This window comes from Chiloscyllium plagiosum, unplaced genomic scaffold, assembly GCF_037043375.1.
Source record: "Chiloscyllium plagiosum isolate Xiang-an unplaced genomic scaffold, Cpla_swu_hap1 HiC_scaffold_12, whole genome shotgun sequence".
Taxonomy (NCBI): Eukaryota; Metazoa; Chordata; class Chondrichthyes; order Orectolobiformes; family Hemiscylliidae; genus Chiloscyllium; species Chiloscyllium plagiosum.
Window position 1 is genome coordinate 106,424,392 of NW_028270150.1, and position 20,555 is coordinate 106,444,946.

General features: G+C 41.6%; 1 protein-coding gene across 4 annotated transcripts in view; it reads right to left on the minus strand.

Moving 5' to 3' along the window:
• vwa8 (von Willebrand factor A domain containing 8) overlaps nt 1–20,555 on the minus strand; it is a 367,132-nt gene that overhangs the window by 138,183 nt on the left and 208,394 nt on the right. For all 4 annotated transcript variants that reach the window (XM_087993166.1, XM_087993165.1, XM_087993168.1 and 1 more), the window contains 2 exons: nt 13,429–13,580; nt 3,182–3,284 (listed from right to left, as the gene is read on the minus strand). In XM_087993166.1, the coding sequence (XP_087849292.1) occupies nt 3,182–3,284; nt 13,429–13,580 (255 nt within the window). The remainder of the gene's footprint in view (nt 1–3,181; nt 3,285–13,428; nt 13,581–20,555) is intronic.

The following is a 20,555-nucleotide window of genomic DNA, read 5'->3' on the forward strand; positions in this document are numbered from 1 at the left end:
TCTACCAGAATGTTGCCGGGAAGGGAGAGTTTGAGATATAAAAATAGGCTGGATAGCTGAAACGTCTTCCACTGCAGCGCAGGAGGTTGAGGGATGACTTTAGTGGTTTATTAAATCATGAGGGCCACAGATAAGATGCATACAAGGTCTTTTCCCTAGTTTTGCTGGTGGTGGTGGTGGTGGTGGGGGAGGGGAAGGTGGTGATAGTGGGGGGGATCGGGGTGGGGGAAGGCAAAACTAGGGTGCATACTTTTAAGGTGAGAGGAGAAAGTTTTAAAAAGGACACAAGGGGTAACTTTTTTTTAAAAGAGTGGTTCAGGCGTGGAAGGGGAAGGACCTGGGGCATGTAGGTGCAGTTAGAATATTTTCAATATGTTTGGAAAAGGGACGGTTTGCAGGAATATGGACCAAATGTAGGCAAGAGCTAGTTTAGTTCGGGAATGGTTGGCTTGGACTAGTTGGACCAAATGGTCTGATTCCATGCAGTAAGACTCCATGTCATGAAAAACATTTTGAACAGAGGAGAAATGTAAAGACCACTTCTAGATTTTTGGATTGTAAACCAAAGAAGTTGGCAAGAAATCCTATTTTAGTCATAGAGCCATAGAGATGTACAGCATGGAAACAAACCCTTTGGTCCTACTCATCCATGCCGACCAGATATCCCAACCCAATCTAGTCCTACATGCCAGCACCCGGCCCATATCACTCCAAACCCTTCCTATTCATATACTGAAACTTTATTGCTGGAACAGCACAGCAGGTCAGGCAGCATCTAGGGAACAGAAGATTCGACGTTTCGGGCACATGCCCTTCTTCCTATTCATATACCCATACAAATGCATCTTAAATGTTGTAATTGTACCAGCCTCCACCACTTTCTCTGGCAGCTCATTCCATACACATACCACCCTCTGCATGAAAAAATTGCCCCGTAGGTCTCCTTTATATCTTTCCCCTCTCACCCTAAACCTATGCCCTCTAGTTCTGGACTCCCTCAACCCAGAGAAGAGACTTTGTCTATTTATCCTATCCATGCCCCTTGTGATTTTATAAACCTCTATAAGGTCACCTCTCAGCCTCTGACGCTCCAGGGAAAACAGCCCCAGCCTGTTCAGCCTCTCCCTATAGCTCAAATCCTCCAACCCTGGCAACATCCTTGTAAATCTTTTCTGAACCCTTTCAAGTTTCACAACATCATTCCGATAGGAAGGAGACCAAAATTGCACGTAATATTCCAACAGTGGCCTAACCAATGTCCTGTACAGCCGCAACATGACCTTCTATAGTTGAAAAATGTGGTGCTGGAAAAACACAGCAGGCCAGGCAGCATCCAAGAAGCAGGAGAATCGACGTTTCGGGCATAAGCCCTTCTTCAGGAAGGGCTTCTCCTGCTCCTCGGATGCTGCCTGGCCTACTGTGTTTTTCCAGCACCACATTTTTCAACTCTGGTACTCCAGCATCTGCAGTCCTCACTTTCTCCTAGTTGCTCCCAACATCTATACTCAATACTCTGACCAATAAAGGAAAGCATACCAAACGCCTTCTTCACTATCCTATCTACCTGTGACTCCACTTTCAAATCAAAGATGTTGCACTCTTAAGAGTGAGTGATAGAAACTCATTGCAAGTTATAGATATAAGACATAGAAGCAGATGTCACCCATTCAGCCCATCAAGTCTGCTCCCCCATTTAATGAGATCATGGCTGACCTGCTACTCCTCAACTTCACTTCCTCACCTTTTCCCATAACCTTTGATGTTATCATTGATGAAAAATCTATGTCTCAGCCTTGAACATAATTAATTATCAAGAATCTACAGGTAAAGAATTCCACAGATTTACTACGCTGACAGAAGATACAACAATGGTGTATTATAAATGCAATGGGGGAGGAAAGTACTGTGTTAAGGGCAACTTTGACTCGCAACAGTGCTTTGGTTATTCAATTGACAAGTTACTTTGGGCTGAGGACAGCTCAGTATAGTAACAAACACCTGATTGGTTCCTCGGCAAGTCGCTATAGTCTTGTGTGTGGACAATACAGCAGAAATACCCAGCCTGTGAGGGGGGGAAAAGCAGGCGCAATTTCTCTCTCTTTCTCCTGTGTGGAGAGGTCACAGAGAATCTCACTCAGCATTTTTCTGGAAATGGCTGTAAATTCCCTCATTGAATAGGAAAACAGGAACAATAGGGGAAAGAGTTTGGGCCTAGTATGAGACCCTGTGGCATTGGTAAGGTGGGCCTGAAGTGGACACATAGTAGTGACAGATCAGTGCAGTTTGGGCCAGTGCGGTTCCCAGCAGCATTGCTGGCATCTGATTTGGCAAGGTCCTGCATGGACTCATAATGGCAAGGCCATCGTTAGAGGCGAGATGGCACCAAAGAGTGATGACTTTCATTCCAGCCCAACAGCTTAGCAAAGGGGATTTGTGCCTGGGTACCAGGCCTATAACGAAGGGGATTTGTGCCTGGGTACCAGGCCTATAACGAAGGGGATTTGTGCCTGGGTACCAGGCCTATAACGAAGGGGATTTGTGCCTGGGTACCAGGCCTATAACGAAGGGGATTTGTGCCTGGGTACCAGGCCTATAACGAAGGGGATTTGTGCCTGGGTACCAGGCCTATAACGAAGGGGATTTGTGCCTGGGTACCAGGCCTATAACGAAGGGGATTTGTGCCTGGGTACCAGGCCTATAATGAAGGGGATTTGTGCCTGGGTACCAGGCCTATAACGAAGGGGATTTGTGCCTGGGTACCAGGCCTATAACGAAGCACCTCACAGCTTAGCAATTCATGTTTCTTTCTTATCAATGGTTAAAAGCAGTTTGCTTACAATGAAGTGATTAACTGCTTAATGAAAACTCTGACATGAATATTTTTATAACCTGAATTAGATAGTAAGGTAAAGTTGAGCAGTTTTAAAAAATTCATTCCTAGGATGTGGGTATCGCTGGCTAAGTTGCTTTTGAGAAGTTGATGGTGGTTTGATTTGGTGATTTCATTAAATGTTCACATTTGCATTCAAGATGAGAATAGTGGGGCTTGATTTCCAGCATGCTACCCCAGTTAGTTATAAAGATTTGGGGGAGAAAAAACAGCAATTCGCTTCAATTTAGTAGCACCACTTTTCTGATATTTCAAAACTGTACGTTATTGGAGAAATAAAGGAGCTCAAACCTTGACATCTGTCTGCTGAGTCTTTATAGGAAGTTTCCAGCGTGTGCTTTCTGGTTGGTTGAAAGTCCAGTGGCTGGTTAATTTACAGTCTGGCAAAGGCAACCTGTCAGATATTTACAAATTAAAGCATCATGACATCACAGTGAACCAACACATCCCTCAGGGGTTCAGAACAGTGAAGAGTTCACTGCTGAAACCACAAGGACAGCTATTGTTGCTTCATACACAATGCACACATTCTCATGGAGCAGGAGGGAGGGGAACAATCGTAGGAGCAAGGCATGAGGGAGGATGGGCAGAAGGGAAGGAGGGAGGTGCAGAAGTAATGAACTTGTACTAAGACCACTCCCATAATTTGATGGTGATCCAATGTTTCACAGTGAATGAACTATGTTTGAAAATGTTGCAATGTAGAAAAGTGATTTGTAGACATATAATTAACAATAACAAATCAGTAGCACATCTACACATTGTAGTAAATGGCAAGATGATTGCTTCACTGGTTGGGAGATAAACATTGGTAATGACACTGGGGAGAACTATCTTGCTCTCTTTTTGAATAGCACCACAGGATCATTTGCATCCATCCAAGATGAAAGACAAGGCCTCAGTTCAACATCTCATCTGAAAGACACCATCTGACAGTGCAGTGTTCCTTTGGTACAGTAACCATCAGCCTGAGTGAGACCAATTGACTTTTGGATAGAAACATTAGCAAGAGGGAACATGTTTTAGGTGGCCACATTTAGAAAATGCTTTAACACTGTTTGAATTCACTACCTCAAGTGGAAATGTTCTACTTCTCTGCTCCTCACACCATTCATCCCAGTCAACAGTTGCAGAATACTCCAGTCTTTCAATTCTTAGAATCCCTACTGTATGGAAGCAGGCCATTCAGCCCATCAAATCCGCAGTGACACTCTGGACAGCATGCCACCCAAACCCAGCCTCCTAACCTATCCGTGTAATCCTGCATTTCCCATGGCTAACCCACCTAGCCTGCACATCCCCGGACACTATGGACAATTTGTCAATCTACATAACCTGCACAGCTTTGGACTGTGGGATGAAACTGCAGCACCCGAATGAAACCCCCCAACAGACACAGGGCGAGTATGCAAAGACCTGAGGGTGGAATCGAACCCAAGTCCTTCGTGCTGCGACTCAGCAATGCTAACTAGTGAGCCACCGTACTGCGCCTTCAAAGGGAATTAGTTGCTCGGAAAGGAGAAATATTAAAAGGAACAAGCATGTCAATGGGATTAAATTGGCTGCGATATTATTAAATTGAGAGAGAGAACTGAAGATTGTATGACTGTATGGGGTTTAAACTAATGCAGTAGGGGGATGGAAACCTGAATTGTAGCTCCAGAGTACAGGAGGTTGAGGGTAGTGAGGTCAGGGATAGGTTTACAAGGTCGTGAGAGGGCACTGGCAATCAGGATGTTGATTTGAGATGTGTGTACTTCAATTCCAGGAGCATCCAGAATAAGGTGGGTGAACTTACAGCATGGGTTGGTGTCTGGGATTTCAATGCTGTGGTCATTTCGGAGACATGGCTAAAGGAGGTTCAGGAAGGGTTTTGCAGATTCTGGGATTTAGATGTTTCAGCAAGATCAAAGATGGAGGTAAAAGAGGCAGGGGAGGGGTGTCATTGTTAATCAAGGGTAACATTACAGCAGCTGAGAGAACATTTGAGGACTCATCCACTGAGGTAGTTTGGGCTGAGGTTAGAAACAGGAAAGGCGAGGTCACCCTGTTGGGAGTTTTCTATAGGCCTCTGAATAGTTCCAGAGACATAGAGGAAAGGATAGCAAAGATGATTCTTGATAGGAGCGAGAGTAACAGGGTAGTTGTTACGGGGACTTTAACTTCCCCAATATTGACTGGGAATATTATAGTTCAAGTAGTTTTGATGGGTCAGTTTTTATTCAGTATGGACAGGAGGGTTTTCTGACACAATATGTAGACAGGCCAACAAGGGGAGATGCCATATTGGATTTGGTACTGGGGAATGAACTCGGCCAGGCGTTAGGTTTGGAAGTAGGTGAACACTATGGCAATAGTGACCATAATTCGGTTATATTTACAATAGCAATGGGCAAGGATATACTGCAGGGAAAGAGGTATAACTAGGGGAAAGGCAATTATGATGCAATTAGGCAAGATTTAGGATAGGGAAGGAAACTGCAGGGGGTAGACACTTGAAATGTGGAGCTTATTCAAGAAACAGATACGGCAGGTCCTTGATACATATATACCTGCCAGGCAGGGAGGTAATTGTCAAGAGAGGGAGCCATGGTTTATTAACGAAGTTTAAGATCGTGTCAAGAGGAAGGTGGTGGCTTGTGTGAGGATAAGCATGAAGGCTCAGATAGGGCGATTGAGACTTATAAGTTAGCCAGAAAAGATCTAAAGAGAGGGCTAAGAAAACCAAGAGGGGACATGAGAAATTGTTGGCTGATAGGATCAAGGAAAACCTTAGGGTCTTCTGTAGGTATATCAGGAATAAAAGAATGACTAGAGAAAGTTTAGGCCCAATCAAAGATAGTAATGGAAAATTGTGTGTGGAATCTGAGGGCATAGGGGAAGCGCTTAATGAATACTTTTCGTCAGTATTAACAGTAAATAAGGGCAATGCTAGTGAGAATACGGAGATACAAGCTACAAGATTAGATGGGATTAAGGCTGACAAAGAGAAGGTCTTAGCAGTTTAGGAAGTTCTGAAAATAGATAAGACCCCTGGGCTGGATGGGATTTATCCTCAAATTCTCTGGGAAGCCAGGAAGGCGATTGCAGAGCCTTTGGCTTCGGTCTTTATGTCATCATTGTTGACAGGAGTAGTGCCAGAAGACTGGAGGATAGCAAATGCTGTACCCTTGTTTAAGAAGGGGAGTCGGGACAATCCTGGTAATTATAGGCCAGTGAGCCTTATTTCGGTTGCAGGTAAGGTGCTGGAAAAGATTAAAAGAGATAGGATTTATAATCATCTGGAAAGGAATAACTTGATTTGGGATAGTCAACACGATTTTGTGAAGGGTAGGTCGTGCCTCACAAACCTTATTGAGTTCTTCAAGAAGGTGACAAAACAGGTGGATGAAGGTAAAACGGTTGATGTGGTGTATTTGGACTTCAGTAAGGCATTTGATAAGGTTCCACATGGTAGGCTATTGCACAAAATATGGAGTTTCAGGATTGAAGGTGATTTAGCAGTTTGGATCAGAAATTGGCTAGCTGAAAGAAGACAAGAGGGTGATGGTTGATGGGAAATGTTCATCCTGGAGTTCAGTTACCAGTGGTCTGCTGCAAGGATGAGTTTCGGAGCCACTGCTGTTTGTCATTTTTAGAACTGATCTGGATATGGGCGCAGTAGAATGGGTTAGTAAATTTGCAGATGGCACTAAGGTAGGCAGAGTTGTGGATAGTGCCGAAGGATGTTGGTCACAGGATTGAGTTTTGGAGCCACTAGGTCATGTTTCAGCTGTACAAGACAGTGGTTAGGCCGCACCTGGAGTATTGTGTACAGTTCTGGTCACTGCATTATAGGAAGAAAGGGGAAGATTTGGAAAGAGTTCAGAGGAGATTTATTCGGATGTTGCCTGGTATGGAAGAAAGGACTTACGAGGAAAGGCTGAGGGAAGAGGCTGTTTTTGTTGGAAAGAAGATGGTTGAGAGGTGACTTAATCGAGACGTATAAGATAATCAGAGGGTTAGAAAGGGTGCATAGTGAGAGCCTTTTTCCTCAGATAGTGAAGGCTAACAAGAGGGGACATGGCTTTAAATTGAGAGGGTGACAGATTTAGGACAGATATTAGGGGTAGTTTCTTCACTCAGAGAGTAGTAGGGGCATGGAAAGGCCTGCCTGCAATAGTAGCAGACTCGCCGATGGACTTACATATGGATAATATTAGAATGGGACAGATTAGATGGGCTTCAGATTACTTTCACAGGTTGGCGCAACATTGGGGCTGAAGGGCCTGTACTGCACTGTAACGTTCTATGTTCTCTGTTGTTCGATGAAATATTGATTATGGAAAGTCATATATACCTGTCAGCTTAAGATACAGAAGTGTCAGTGGATATTCCTGCCGTCCATGTTATGTTATATCATACCTCTCTACCTTTTAGTTTTTAGTCAGGTTAAAATCTCCAGGAGAGGGGAACATGAGCATGGTTATGAGAAAGTCATAGGCAGCATTCTAAATTCCACATAATAAATTTTAAAGAAACAATTCATCCACAACAAATGAAAAAAATTCAAAATCTCTGAGATACACGGTCATGACTGACTTTTTTTTTAAATCATTCATGGGCTGTCAGTATCATTATCTCAGCTAGCATTTATTGCCCATCCCTGATTGTCCAGAACCATGTGAGTGGAGTCACATGTAGGCCAGACCAGGTAGGCCAGGCCAGACAGATTTCTTAACTCAAGGTCATTAATGAATGAGATGGGAGTTTTCTTTTAATGACAATCATTATGTGGTTGGCAATAGGCTGGCTTTTTCAATGTAGATTTTTATTGAATCAAATTTCACCATCTGCCATGACAATAAATTAGCACTCTGCATCCATCTAGCTTATAATATGTAGAGTTAAGTGTAGCTGTGCTTTCCTGTAACAGAAGTAACTTCTGTAATAAATCTGCCACTGGGCAATCCATATTAGATCTTCAAATAAATAGAAACGACATCCATTTATCAATTGTGTGGTAAGTCTATGTTAAGTAAACACAAAACCACAGGTTACTCTTGATGTCTCTCTTACTTTGTTCTTATACTGGTTTCTTGCAGCTCTTATTACTGTGTGTACATCTTTTGATATTTGTATTATCCCTCCCAGTGCGCAGAATCTCAACTGTCCTTTGCATGAGTGTTTTGGACTGTCTGTCATTCTTCTGTTGGCAAAAGTTATTTAATTGCACAATTTCACCGTTGCTCAATCAAAATCCTGGAACTCCTTTCCATATAACACTGTGGGTGCAACTACAGAGGTTCAAGAAGGCAGCTCACCGTGACCCTCTCACCAACCCGGGATGGACAATAAAATGCCGGCCAGCTAGCAATGCCCATGTCCAATGAGTGAATTTTAAAAAAAGATAAAGGTTCAAGGCAGCAGGTTTCCACCTTCTCAGGGACAATTTGGGATTGGCAAATGCTGGTCCAACTAGTGTGTCCACATCCATCACAATAAAAAACATTTAAAAAGAGTCGTACATAATTTGATTGAAGAAAATGCTTGCTCTTTTCGCCTACTATTAAAAATGCAAGCTTTCCTTCTCACACCACCAACCTCCTTCCCCTGGGTTGAGCAGTGGATCACCTCACTGTTGTGCTGGGCCTTCGGTGGAAATTTTTACTCAACATCTGGGCAGCCCACCTGGATCCCTTTCTCCAAGCTGGCACACAACCGGACTATACCTGTGCCGCTTTTTCTCTTCTGGGAAACTCAAATCCGCTTTGACCAGTCTCCGCCAGTACTCTATTCTTGTTGAGTGACTGATCTCAATGTACACAACTCCAAGTTGTTGATGAAAGGATTTCACTGAGCATCCCCTAATGTTCCACTCAAGACCAAACCTAGCCGATATTCATGTGGCAATATGGTCAGTTTCAATTTGAAGCTTCACATTTGCAAATTAATGCAGTGAAAGACTGGACTGCCCTGAGCAGAACTGGCACTGCTGTGCTGTAATGATTCAATGAGAATCAAGTCCAGCTGTTTGCAGAAGCCGTAGATAGCCAGCAGGTGGCACTCTGCAACCAGAAACAATATCAATTTCTCACAGCAGAGTTCACTTTAACTTGGAGATTTTTGTTTTGCTGGACAGATTTTTTTTGTCATATTTTAAATTTCAGCTAACTTATTTGTAAAAAATCCCCATTGTACCACAGATTATTTACTCAAACCTTTGGGTATATTTCCTCACTTTTTAATAAGGGGGCCAATGGTTTACACCTGGTCTCATCTACAAACATGGTGCTTTTAAGGGCATATCGTTTCATGTTACCTGTGATCATGTGATCAAAGTCGATGTGGTTTAGCCCCAGTGTAGACGGAGAAAGGTTATAACCCTATATGGCTAGCTAGGGTTCCCAGTTAAGGACAGTCCATATCAAGGATAGGACCTTGCACAATTTCTTCTTTGCAGGATCCTGTGCAAGTTAACTGCAGTTATCTACCACAGGTACATGCACTGGAACGGCTGCTTCACTAACTAACTCTTTGCTGTTTCACTTACAACTGCTGCTGAAAATCACCCACTATTCCTTGCTCTGTTTAATCCTTTCAAATGGGCTGATAATACCTAGCTCATTCTGGTTTGGACTGTCAACTTGTACTGAGCACGTGGACCACAGTGGGTGTGAAGAACAGGGCTTTTCACAAGCTTCTCTCTAAAAGTTTATCTGCCTGAAGGTATTCAAATATACGTCCCATGAACATCTGATCTCGGAGCAGAGTAGGTTATTCAGCTCCTCAAGCCTTCTCTGCCACACAATAAGATTAATTGCTGATCTCTTTGCGTTTCTAATTCTACATTCCCATGTACATCTGATAGGTCTGGATCCCCAACTAACAAGAATCTATCTACCTAACCTGATAAATATTCAATGGTCCTGCCTCCTATCACCTTCTCCCCTCCACCCCACAGATATTCACATAGGACGACTAAACTCAACAGTTTTGCTTTAAGGCCTGTTAATTTTTTGATTACCAATGGTGAAAATGTGTTGCTGGAAAAGCGCAGCAGGTCAGGCAGCATCCAAGGAACAGGAGAATCGAAGTTTCGGGCATAAGCCCTTCTTCAGGAACCAATGGTGTAAAGATATAGAGTTAATGTGGGTCAAAAGCACTGAAAATTTGATCAGCCATGATAATATTAAATGGGACGGTGGCTCAATGGCCTTTTTACGTTCCTCTGCTGCTCTTTTAGAATGTGTACATTTTTAAAAGGTTCACCATCACGTTCTTCAAAACATTACTTATACGAGCTGAAAAATACACTTCGCCGTCCCCAGAACCTCAAATGAAAACTGAGAACTTTGATGCGTGCAATTGAACTGGCTTCAGCTTTGTTTAGAAATAACACATTGTTTCATTTGAAAGCGCACTGGGCAATCTTCCCAAAGTACATGTGCATTCAAACTAGCAGTTAGAGCAGAGGTCAACTAGCTTAGCCAGACTGCAAACACTTGACAGACCAATTACAGCACAAAGCTAATTTCAAGAGGTACTCTCAAGCTGCGCACTAATACTAAGTCCCACTGTGGCTATAGATCTTGTTGAAAGTGGTTTAACTCTGGCAGAGTAATTCTCTTGCTTTTCACATCACTCATTGCCATGATGGGTTTATTAAGTGCAGACAGAATATTGGAATACACTAATTGCAGCCAAACAGCCATCCACAGTTAACATCATTCCACCTCTGCTGTGCAGAACAGGTCAAGTTGATTTAAATTCCTACTTTTGCTACAGGATGCAGTAAAAGTACATTGTGTTGATGTATTATCTGAACAGGAATAAAAAAAAAGGTCGGTCTTCTCATGGAGTTGAAAAAGATCCTCGCGTGCTCTCTGAAGGGAAGTCTCCTGATTGTTTATACAGTCTCTCGTCACAACTGAATCCAAAGTAAACTTTGGGAAGATTTGTGGTTCAGGTTGTAAGTTTGCTCACAGAGCTGGAAGATTTGTTTTCAGACGTGTCATCACCATGCTAAGTAACATCATCAGTGAGTCTCTGTTGAAGTGCTGGTGTTCTGTCCCACTTTCTATTTATGAGTCTTGGTTTGTTGTGGTGGGTGAGATCACTTCCGGTTCTTTTTCTGAGAGGTTGGTAAATGGGGACCAAATCGATGTGTTTGTTGATGGAGTTCTGGTTTGAATGTCAGGCCTCTAGAAATTCCCGTGCATGTCTTTGTTTACGCTGTCCTCAGATAAAGAACCGGAAGTGATCTCGCTGACCACAACAGACCAAGACATACAAATAGAAAGCAGGACAGAACACCAGTGCTTCACCGGAGGCTCACTGATGATGCTACTCAGCATGGTAACGAGACATCTGAGAACAAATCTTCCAGTTCAGTGAGCAAACTTACAACCTGAATCCAAAGCATTTTGAGATATCTTAAGAAGATGGAAGACTCTATCTAAGTGAAATTTAATCAACTTAACAATATGGTCAGTTCTGCTATAATGCATTTTTCCAATGTAAATTGGTTCTAATGTCATTGAAGAAAGTATTTGTGGAATGCAAAGTTCCCTTACATGTAGCGATTATAACATGATTCCAGCCCCATTATTTTAAATGGCACGGCTATTGCACAATTTTCTTATAATGCGGGATCGCACGATAACCGAATTGTTGCGTTATATCAGATATGATTGTATTTAGTTCAACCAGCTACATGTGAGCGAAAATACTTGAGGGAGAGCAACAACTACATCTGAAGATAAATAAGTCTTGGGTATCATAATATAACAGAATGGAATATTTGAAATGGTTAGTAAGGTTGTATTCAGGGGAAAGTTACATGAAGGAGAAATACCATCGCCTTCAGGTTCCCTTCCAAGTCACCTTGCATCTTGGTTTGGAAATATGTTATTCCTTTACTGTAACTGGGTCAGAATCCTGGAATGCCATCTGTAACAGTGCGGTGGATACCCCTATACCATCTGGACTGCAGCAGTTTAAGGTAGCTCACCACTACCTTCTCATTTGGCTACACTACCATGTATTGCCCATTCCTTTGATGCCCACATCCCAGGATAAAATCAGTAAAAAGCCCTGATGCCAGGCTTCTTGCATCAGTTGCTAATAAATAAAGAATGGGTGTGCATAGCATGTCACCAACACATTTTAAGGGGTTGGAGTAGAGGTTTGGCAATGCTGACAGTGGGGGACTTTGGGCTTACAAAATGCATGATCAAGGAAAGAAATGAAGTCCAGCCTAATTAACATTAAAAAAAATCAGTCAGCTACTAAAAAGGGGAAACTGCTCAAAAACACTCATTGTAGGATCTATAGCACGTTTTAAAAAAAACATTCATGGGTTGAGGGCGAGTCCGCATTTATTGCCCCTCCCTAATTGCTCAGAGGGCAGTTGAGAGTCAATCACATTGTTGTGGTCTGGAGTCACATGTTGGCCAGACCAGGTAAGGATGGCAGTTCCTTCCCTAAAGGATGTGAGTGAACCAGATGAGTTTTTCTGACAATAGATTCATCCAGATTCCATCATATGCCATGATGGGATATGAACCTGGGTTCCCAGAACATTACTTGGGCTTCTAGGTTAACAGTCCAGTGATAATACTACAAGGCTGTCACCTCCCTTAACTATGATTACTTCATCTCCCACTCATTTAATCATGTTGATGGTTTTCACAAAAGCTCCAAAACAGTCTGAGCTTGGTCCCACTAGGCTACAACCAGCACAGTGGCCACATCATAGACCTCTGGTGTCTGCAGTCAGCAATGCCATGAAACAGCACATTAGATGCACCATTGAATTATCCGCGTATAGAGCTCATCGACATCAAACACAAAGAAAGCAGGTTATATATCACCAATTGAACCCAAATATAGGCTCAATGGAAATCCTAGATGTTTGGTAGCAACAGTAGTATCCAGCAGTAAATTTCACCCAAAGGATAATTACCACAATTCTCTGTCATCTATTTCACATAATTACCACAATTCTCTGTCACATATTTCAGGAAAAATACTTGTTTCTTCTCAGTTTAATAGTAGTATTGATACAACCTACACTCTTGAGTGAAATTTAAGCAAGACTCTGGATCACTTATTTAAGACATTCAGATAGAGGTGTATACGAAACATTTTCACTGGCAAGATAGTTAACCCTTCATTACGAATTTCCAAATGAGAATGAAAAATGCTAATTACATTTTATGCTCCAAATAGCTCTTCATGTTAAAAATGTCATGATTGCTTTTTTTTGGGGGGTATATGAGATGATAGAAAAAATGTCCAAGAATTGCAATGTGTAATAGTTTAATAGTTTTTGAGACAAGGACAGACACACAAGCCCAGTGAAGAAACAAATATTTTTCTTTATTATAGATGGTTTTCAATATGCCCAAGTTAAATTGTTTACTTAACACTCTGCATGACCTAAGATTATTTTAATCTTTAATCCTCAATCATTGGCAATGGATTAGCAGCATGCAGTAAATACAGTGAGAATGTGGTGTGTTCAGTTCATTGAAAAGTTAATATACTGAGCTTACTCCTTGGCCAGCTGCACATTAGTAGATTTGGCTCCTATTGGTATCCCATGCTTGTGCAGGGTGTTGATCAGGATTTCACGCATTTCGCCATTGTAGGAATCAAAATCAAACACATTCCGAACGACATTTGCGAGTCCCTCCGTGGGGAATTTCTGGAGAGAAATGTAGCACAAAAATAAAGCCTTGTAAATTTTCCAAATAATGTGTTCATTCTGGAAAACTATGAGCGCCATGACCTTTGACACTGCAATTTTCCCAAGAAACAGTCATGTATTATTTCAGGAAATTAGATATGCTTTTTAATTAATGACCCATTGACTTTTAGCAAAAACAATCAACTTTGTGATTAAAATTAGAAGCATTTACCTGTTACAATATATAGTGCTTAGTATAAACCAGATTAATCTGCCAATATGGACTCTGTTGAGATAGAGTGGAGATAAAATATCTTTGGACAGCATTTCTGAGCAATATTTTTTAAACCTGTCACATACCTAGCCTGCTATTCATTCATTAACTCATTAAGAACCAACACTACAATTCCAAACTCAACTGAACTACAATGTCCTCCTCTTCCCACTTGGATTTTTCAGTAAATATTTTCTTACTCTTTATTCAGTCTTCTTCCACACTCACTCTTTACCTACTTGTTTAGGATGCCCTTTTTATTTATCTTACCGTTTCTAATTGGATTCTAATCCATTATTTTGATATCGCTATTTTTTGGTTAAGATGATTATCAGGTAAACATTAATGAGGCATTGATATGTTGCACTATATTTGTTTGCATTTCCAGCAATTTGTAATGCAAATATAGTTCACTCTGAAAGCAGAGAGTAACAGTTCAAACCTCATCCATTCAACATTTAATGTGCCACTGCAGTAATTTCTGGGCCAACATATTTGATGAAGCATATGCCAACAACAATGATATTCAACCAGATGCAACAGAACGAGCTTTGTTTGTTGGTAGCACACACTTCCGAATGTGAAGGTCATGCATCTCAAACTCCATGCTAGGGTTCAAGTATGTATTCCAGATTGCCACATCAGTGCCATGTTCAGGGAGTCCTGCATTGTCAGAGGGGCTGTTTTTTGATAAGACATTAAATCTGAGTCTGTCTGCCCTTTTGCGCTCAAACAAAAGATCCAATGACATCATGTGAAGATTCCTCCAATATCATGCCTCTCTCCATCAGTACCACCAACACATTCAGTCCTGCTTGTTAAAATCGTGTTATGACAGCTCATTTCCTTGCTGACCACATAATATAAGGAGTGGTGGCATTTAAAAGTCATTGGTCTTTTTGTTTCATTAGCAAGATCCTGGGGATGTCCTGACAGTATATGAAAATGCTGCATGAGTGTAAGTTCGTTCTTCGTGAGGATTTTAACAAAATATGCACTCCTGCATCACTATGACTATCTCCAACAAGGATAAAACATTAAGTCTGGACTTAAAGTTACCAAAGAACCTCACATGCAGAGTGCTTGTCAGCAGGTTTTGCTTCTGTTAGCAGTTGAAACCCATCAGTTGAAACTGCAAGGATAGTATCAGCTGATAGATAGCTGACGTTAACTTTATTTATATAGCAGCTTGAGACATTTTATGATGTTAGAGATGCTTTACAGTAGTAGAGTAAAGCAAAATATCTTAGTGAGTAACAAAAATTTAGGAGTTACGACCAGCAATTTTTAAGAGGGAGGTTGCATTGTCTTAAAACACAATAATGAGACAAATTAAAATACTGTGTCACATTTAAAAATCTACACAGACTATTTAAATCTCACAGCCTCTGCAGAACAATTATAAATTAAACACCAACTCCCAACAAAAAAAGTGTTTTTTCTTCAAGGAGGATTAATGCAGAATGTGACATCAAGAAAATTGACTGCTCTGTATTAAATAATGCAAAGGCATGTCTAAAGCCACCTGCAATGGTGAAAATCACATCCAAAAGACAGTACTTCTAACTCTTTGACCTGTGAGTCTGACTTTAGTTGTGGGTAAATTGTTGGAGGTGATTTAGGATTTATGGACAGTTAGAGGGGCTAAAATTGATTAGGGATAGTCAACATGGTTTTGTGCAAGGAAAATTGAGAGTCACAAACTTGATTGCATTTTTTGAGGAAGTTACCAAAAAGATTGACAGAGCAATAGACGTTGTTTACCCAGATTTTAGTAAAACCTTTGACAAGGTTCCACATGGTCGAATAATTAGTAAGAAGTTAGGTCACATGGGATTCAGAGTGAGCTTGCTAATTGGATACATAATTGGCTTAACGGCCAGAGATAGGGAGTAATAATGGAAGGTTGCTTTTCAGGCTGGAGGCCTGTGACCAGTGGTGTTTCATAGGGATTGTTTCTGGGTCCTCTTTTGTTTGTCATTTATATAAAGGATTTGGATGAGAATATAGACGACACGGTTAATAAATTTGCAGATTACACCAAATTTAGTGGCATTGCAGAGAGTTTTGTAATATTACAAAGGGATCTTGATTAAATGGTTGAATGGGCTGAAAAATAGCAGATTGAGTTCAATCTGGATAAATGCAAGATATTGCATTTTTTGTTCAAGAAACAAGGATAGGGCTTATACTATTAATGATAGGGCCTTGGGTAGTGTTGTTGAACAGAGGGACTTTGGGGTGCAGGTACATAATTCTTTGAAGTTTGTGTCATATATAGACCACAGGGCGGTTAAAAAGGCATTTGGCATGCTTGCCTTATTGCTCAATCCTTTGAGTTGGGAAGTCATGTTGAGATTGTCCAGAACATTGGTGAGGCCTCTTCTGGAATACTGTGTCCAGTTATAGGGTCACCCAGTTATAAGAAGGATATTATTAAGCTAAAAACTCACACAACACCAGGTTATAGTCCAACAGGTTTATTTGTAAGCACTAGCTTTCTAAGTGCTGCTTCTTTCTCAGGTAGTTGATGAAGGAGCAGCACTTCGAAAGCTCGTGCTTCCATACAAACCTGTTGGACTGTAACCTGGTTCAGATTAGATTAGATTCCCTACAGTGTGGAAACAGGCCCTTCAGCCCAACAAGTCCACACAGACCCTCCAAAGAGTAACCCACACAGACCCATTTCCCTCTGACTAATGCACCCAACACTATGGGCAATTTTAGCATTGCCAATTCACCTGACCCGCACATATCTTTGGACTGTGGAAGAAAACCAGAGCACCCAGATGAAGCCCATGCAGACACCGGGAGAACATGCAAACTCCACACAGACAGTTGCCAGAGGTCGGAATTGAACCTGGGTCTCTGCCGCTGTGAGGCAGCAGTGCTAACCACTGAACCACCTTGCCACCCCTTTGGTGTGGTGTGATTTTTAAGTCAAACACTGGCTCCTGTAAATAATTATTAAGCGAGAGAGAGCTCAGAAGAGATCTACCAGGACGTTGCTGGATATGGAAGGCTTATGTTATAAAGAAAGGCTGAAAAAGTTAGAATTTCTTTCACTGGAGCATAGGAGGTTGAGAAGCCACCTGATAGAAGTTTAAAAAATAATAAAAGGTAAAAATGGAGTTCATGGTGGTTGTCTTTTCCATAGGATGGGGGATTTCAAGACTGGGGGCACGTTTTTAAGATGAGAAGAAAGAGTATTAAAAAAGTTGAGGGGAAATGTTTTTTGCTATAGGGCATCCGTTTAAGGTTGGAAGGGAAAGACTAAAAGGGAACCTGAGGGGCAACTTTGTTACACAGAGAGTGGCACACATATGGAATGAGCTGCCAGCGGAAGTGATTGAGACGGGTACATTAACAACATTTAAAAAGCATTTGGACAAATACATGGATAGGAGAAGTTTAGAAGGATATGACCAAGTACAGGGAAATGGACGGACACTTTGGTTGGCATGGACCAGTTTGGGCCAAAGGGCCAGTCTCTGTGCTGTAGGACTCTATATAGAGGGTGGTTCATATGAGCAATGACCTTCCTGAGGAATTGGTGGATGTGGATATAATTACAACATTTAAAAGACATTTGCATAAGTAGTCAAATAGGAAACATTTGGAGGGATATGGGCCAACGTCAGACAGGTGGGACTAGTTTAGTTTGGGATTATATTCAGCATGGACTGGTTGGACTGAAGGATCTATTTCTGTGCTGTATGGCTGTATGACTTTCTCAGTGCTGCACTGAAATATCAGCCTACATGACATTCTCATAGCTCACACTTCATCCCAAAGCCTTCTGATTAAAGGTGACTGACCCATGGATTGTACTGAGGTAAACCATTAGAGGTCAAATAAGACTCCATAAAATCTACAACTACCATTCTTTTAGTCGTCAATCGTAATGGCTCCTTTTAAGGCTATAATTTATGCTTTCATACTAAAAGTGTAGTTTTTATTCATTCATAGGGTGTGGATGTTACTGGCTTGGTCAGCATTTATTGCTCATCTCTAATTGACTTGAAGAAGATGGCAATGACTGAACGTCTTGAACTGATGTAGTCCTTGAGGTATAGGTAGACCACAATGCAGTTAAAGAGGGAGTTCCAGGATGTTGCCCCAGCAACACTGAGGAACAACAACATATTTTCAAGTCAGGTTGATACGTGGTTTGGAGGGGATTTTGCAAATTGTGGCATTTCTATGTATCAACCATCCCTGACCTTCCAGATTGTCGAAGTTTGGAAGGTGCTTTTTGGGAGTCGTTATAGTCGCACTATGTAGAAACTCAATGACTTCAGAGAGGTTGAAAAAGGACAAATTTCCTCTCAGATTTCTTGGGCGCAGAGCAGAGGAGAATGGAATGATGACTGACAGCAAATTTAAGGAATCCAAAGTCATCTCGTTTTCCAAAAGGAATTGATTTTCTTCAAGCATTTAGCAATGTAAGTGTCGGAATTTTCCACCCTACCCCTCAAGCCTCTTAGGCTATTCAAACTGTTGATCCTTATCAAATCCTTACCCTTGCCAACCAATTTCTCAGTCTGAGATTTAAAAGTTCCAATTAAATTGCCATCTATGGCCTTTCAGGACACCAAGTTCAAAAATTTCACTGCCCTTTATATGAAAAAGTGCTTCCTGATTTCCATTCTAAATGGCCAAGTTCTTATGTTAAGATTATGATCCCTTGTTTTGGACTCCAACACAGGAAATAGTACCTTTTTTCAATTTTTTTTAGATTAGATTAGATTAGTTTACAGTGTGGAAACAGGCCCTTCGGCCCAACAAGTCCACACTGACCCGCCGAAGCGCAACCCACCCATACCCCTACATTTACCCCTTACCTAACACTACGGGCAATTTAGCATGGCCAATTCACCTGACCTGCACATCTTTGGAAACCGGAGCACCCAGAGGAAATCCACGCAGATACGGGGAGAACGTGCAAACTCCACACAGTCAGTCGCCTGAGGCGGGAACTGAACCCGGGTCTCTGGCGCTGTGAGGCAGCAGTGCTAACCACTGTGCCACCGTGCCGCCCATAGACGCCCGTGCCGTCTATCAAACGTTTTCAAAATTCTGAAACACAATCAGCTCACTAACTCCACAATATTATAAACTCCAGGAATTACAGGACAAATTTACACAACATATCCTCACAATTTAAATGCTGAGGCCCAGTATCAGGTTGCTGGCAGTGAGCTATGTGTAATGTCTAACGTCTAATGCTTGAAACTGTTTGCTCTTGTGGATGAAACTAAAACTAGGGGTCACTGTTTCAAAACAAGGCGTTCAATGTTTTCAATCAAATATTCACACATCTTGCTGTTCAGCCACCTGGGAGTCAATTACATAACTGATGATAGGCATGAAGCCTCCTTCATTGATAAAAATAGTTACTGGTCCACAGACCAATCAGCGATTTATTGCCAGCCAAATCTCCATTAACAAACAGTTCCCCAACTCCCCAGTTTCTTGAAAAGTTTGAACAATCAGCAGTGTAAATAGCATGTAGAGTGGGGGCCAGGTAATTTGCTTTTAAACAGTGTAGTAGTTCTCTAATATCATTGAGTTTTAAAACAGTTACTTTCCCATTTCAGTCCACAATCAAAAATATAGAAAAATCATTAGTCTTGATTAGGAGTAGTCAAGGAGCTTTGTGAGTGGGAATTCTTTGATGAAGTGACCAGGAAGGTTAAAGAGGGCATGACAATAGACATGGTCTGTATGGATTTCTGTAAGACCTTTGATAAGATTCCACATGGTAGGCTGCTCTGGAAGGTTAGATTGCATGGAATCCAGGGGGAGCGGCAAATTGGATACAAAATTGGCTTGATGGTAGGAAGCAGAGGGTAATAGTGGAAGGATGTTTGTCGGACTGGACTAGTGGAACACCTCAGTACTGTGCCCATTACTGTTTGTTATTTATATCAATGATTTGGATAAGAATGTACAAAGCATGATTAGTAGGGTTGCTGACGACACTAAAATAGACAGTATCATGGACAGTGAGGAAGGTTTCAGAAATTGCAACAGGACTTTGATCAGCTGGGGAACTAAGCTGAGAAATGGCAAATGGAGATTAATATAGATAGGTGTGAGGTCTTGCGTTTTGAAAAGTCAAATCAAGGTAGGAGTTTCAAGCTGAATGGTAAAGCCTGAAGGAGTGTAGTGGAATAGCGGGATCTTGGAGTTCAGGTTCTCTGAAAGTGGAGTCACAGGTAATTAGGGCAGTGAAACAGATTTTTGGCCCACTCGCCTTCATCAGTCAGGGCACTGAGTAAAGAAGTTGAGAAATTATGTTGCAGTTAGACAGGACATTGGTGAGGCCGCACTGGGAGTATTATATTTAGTTGTGGTCACCTCATTATAGGAAGGATGTTACTAAACTTGAAATAGTGCAGAAGAAACTTATAAGGATGTTGCTTGGACTTAATGGTCTGAGTTATAGGGAGAAGTTGGAGAAGCTAGGATCATTTTCTTTAGTGCGTAGGAGACCGAGGGGGGACCTCACAGAAGTGTCTAAGATTATGAGAGGCATGGATAGGGTAAATGCACTTAGTCTTTTTCCCAGGGTTAGGGATTCAAGGACTAGAGAGCATCAGTTTAAGGTTAGAGGGGAACGAATAAAAGGAAACCTGACGGGCAACGTTTTTCTTTTACACAGAGTGGTACACGCATGGAATGAGCTACCAGCAGAAGTGGTTGAGGTGGGTACG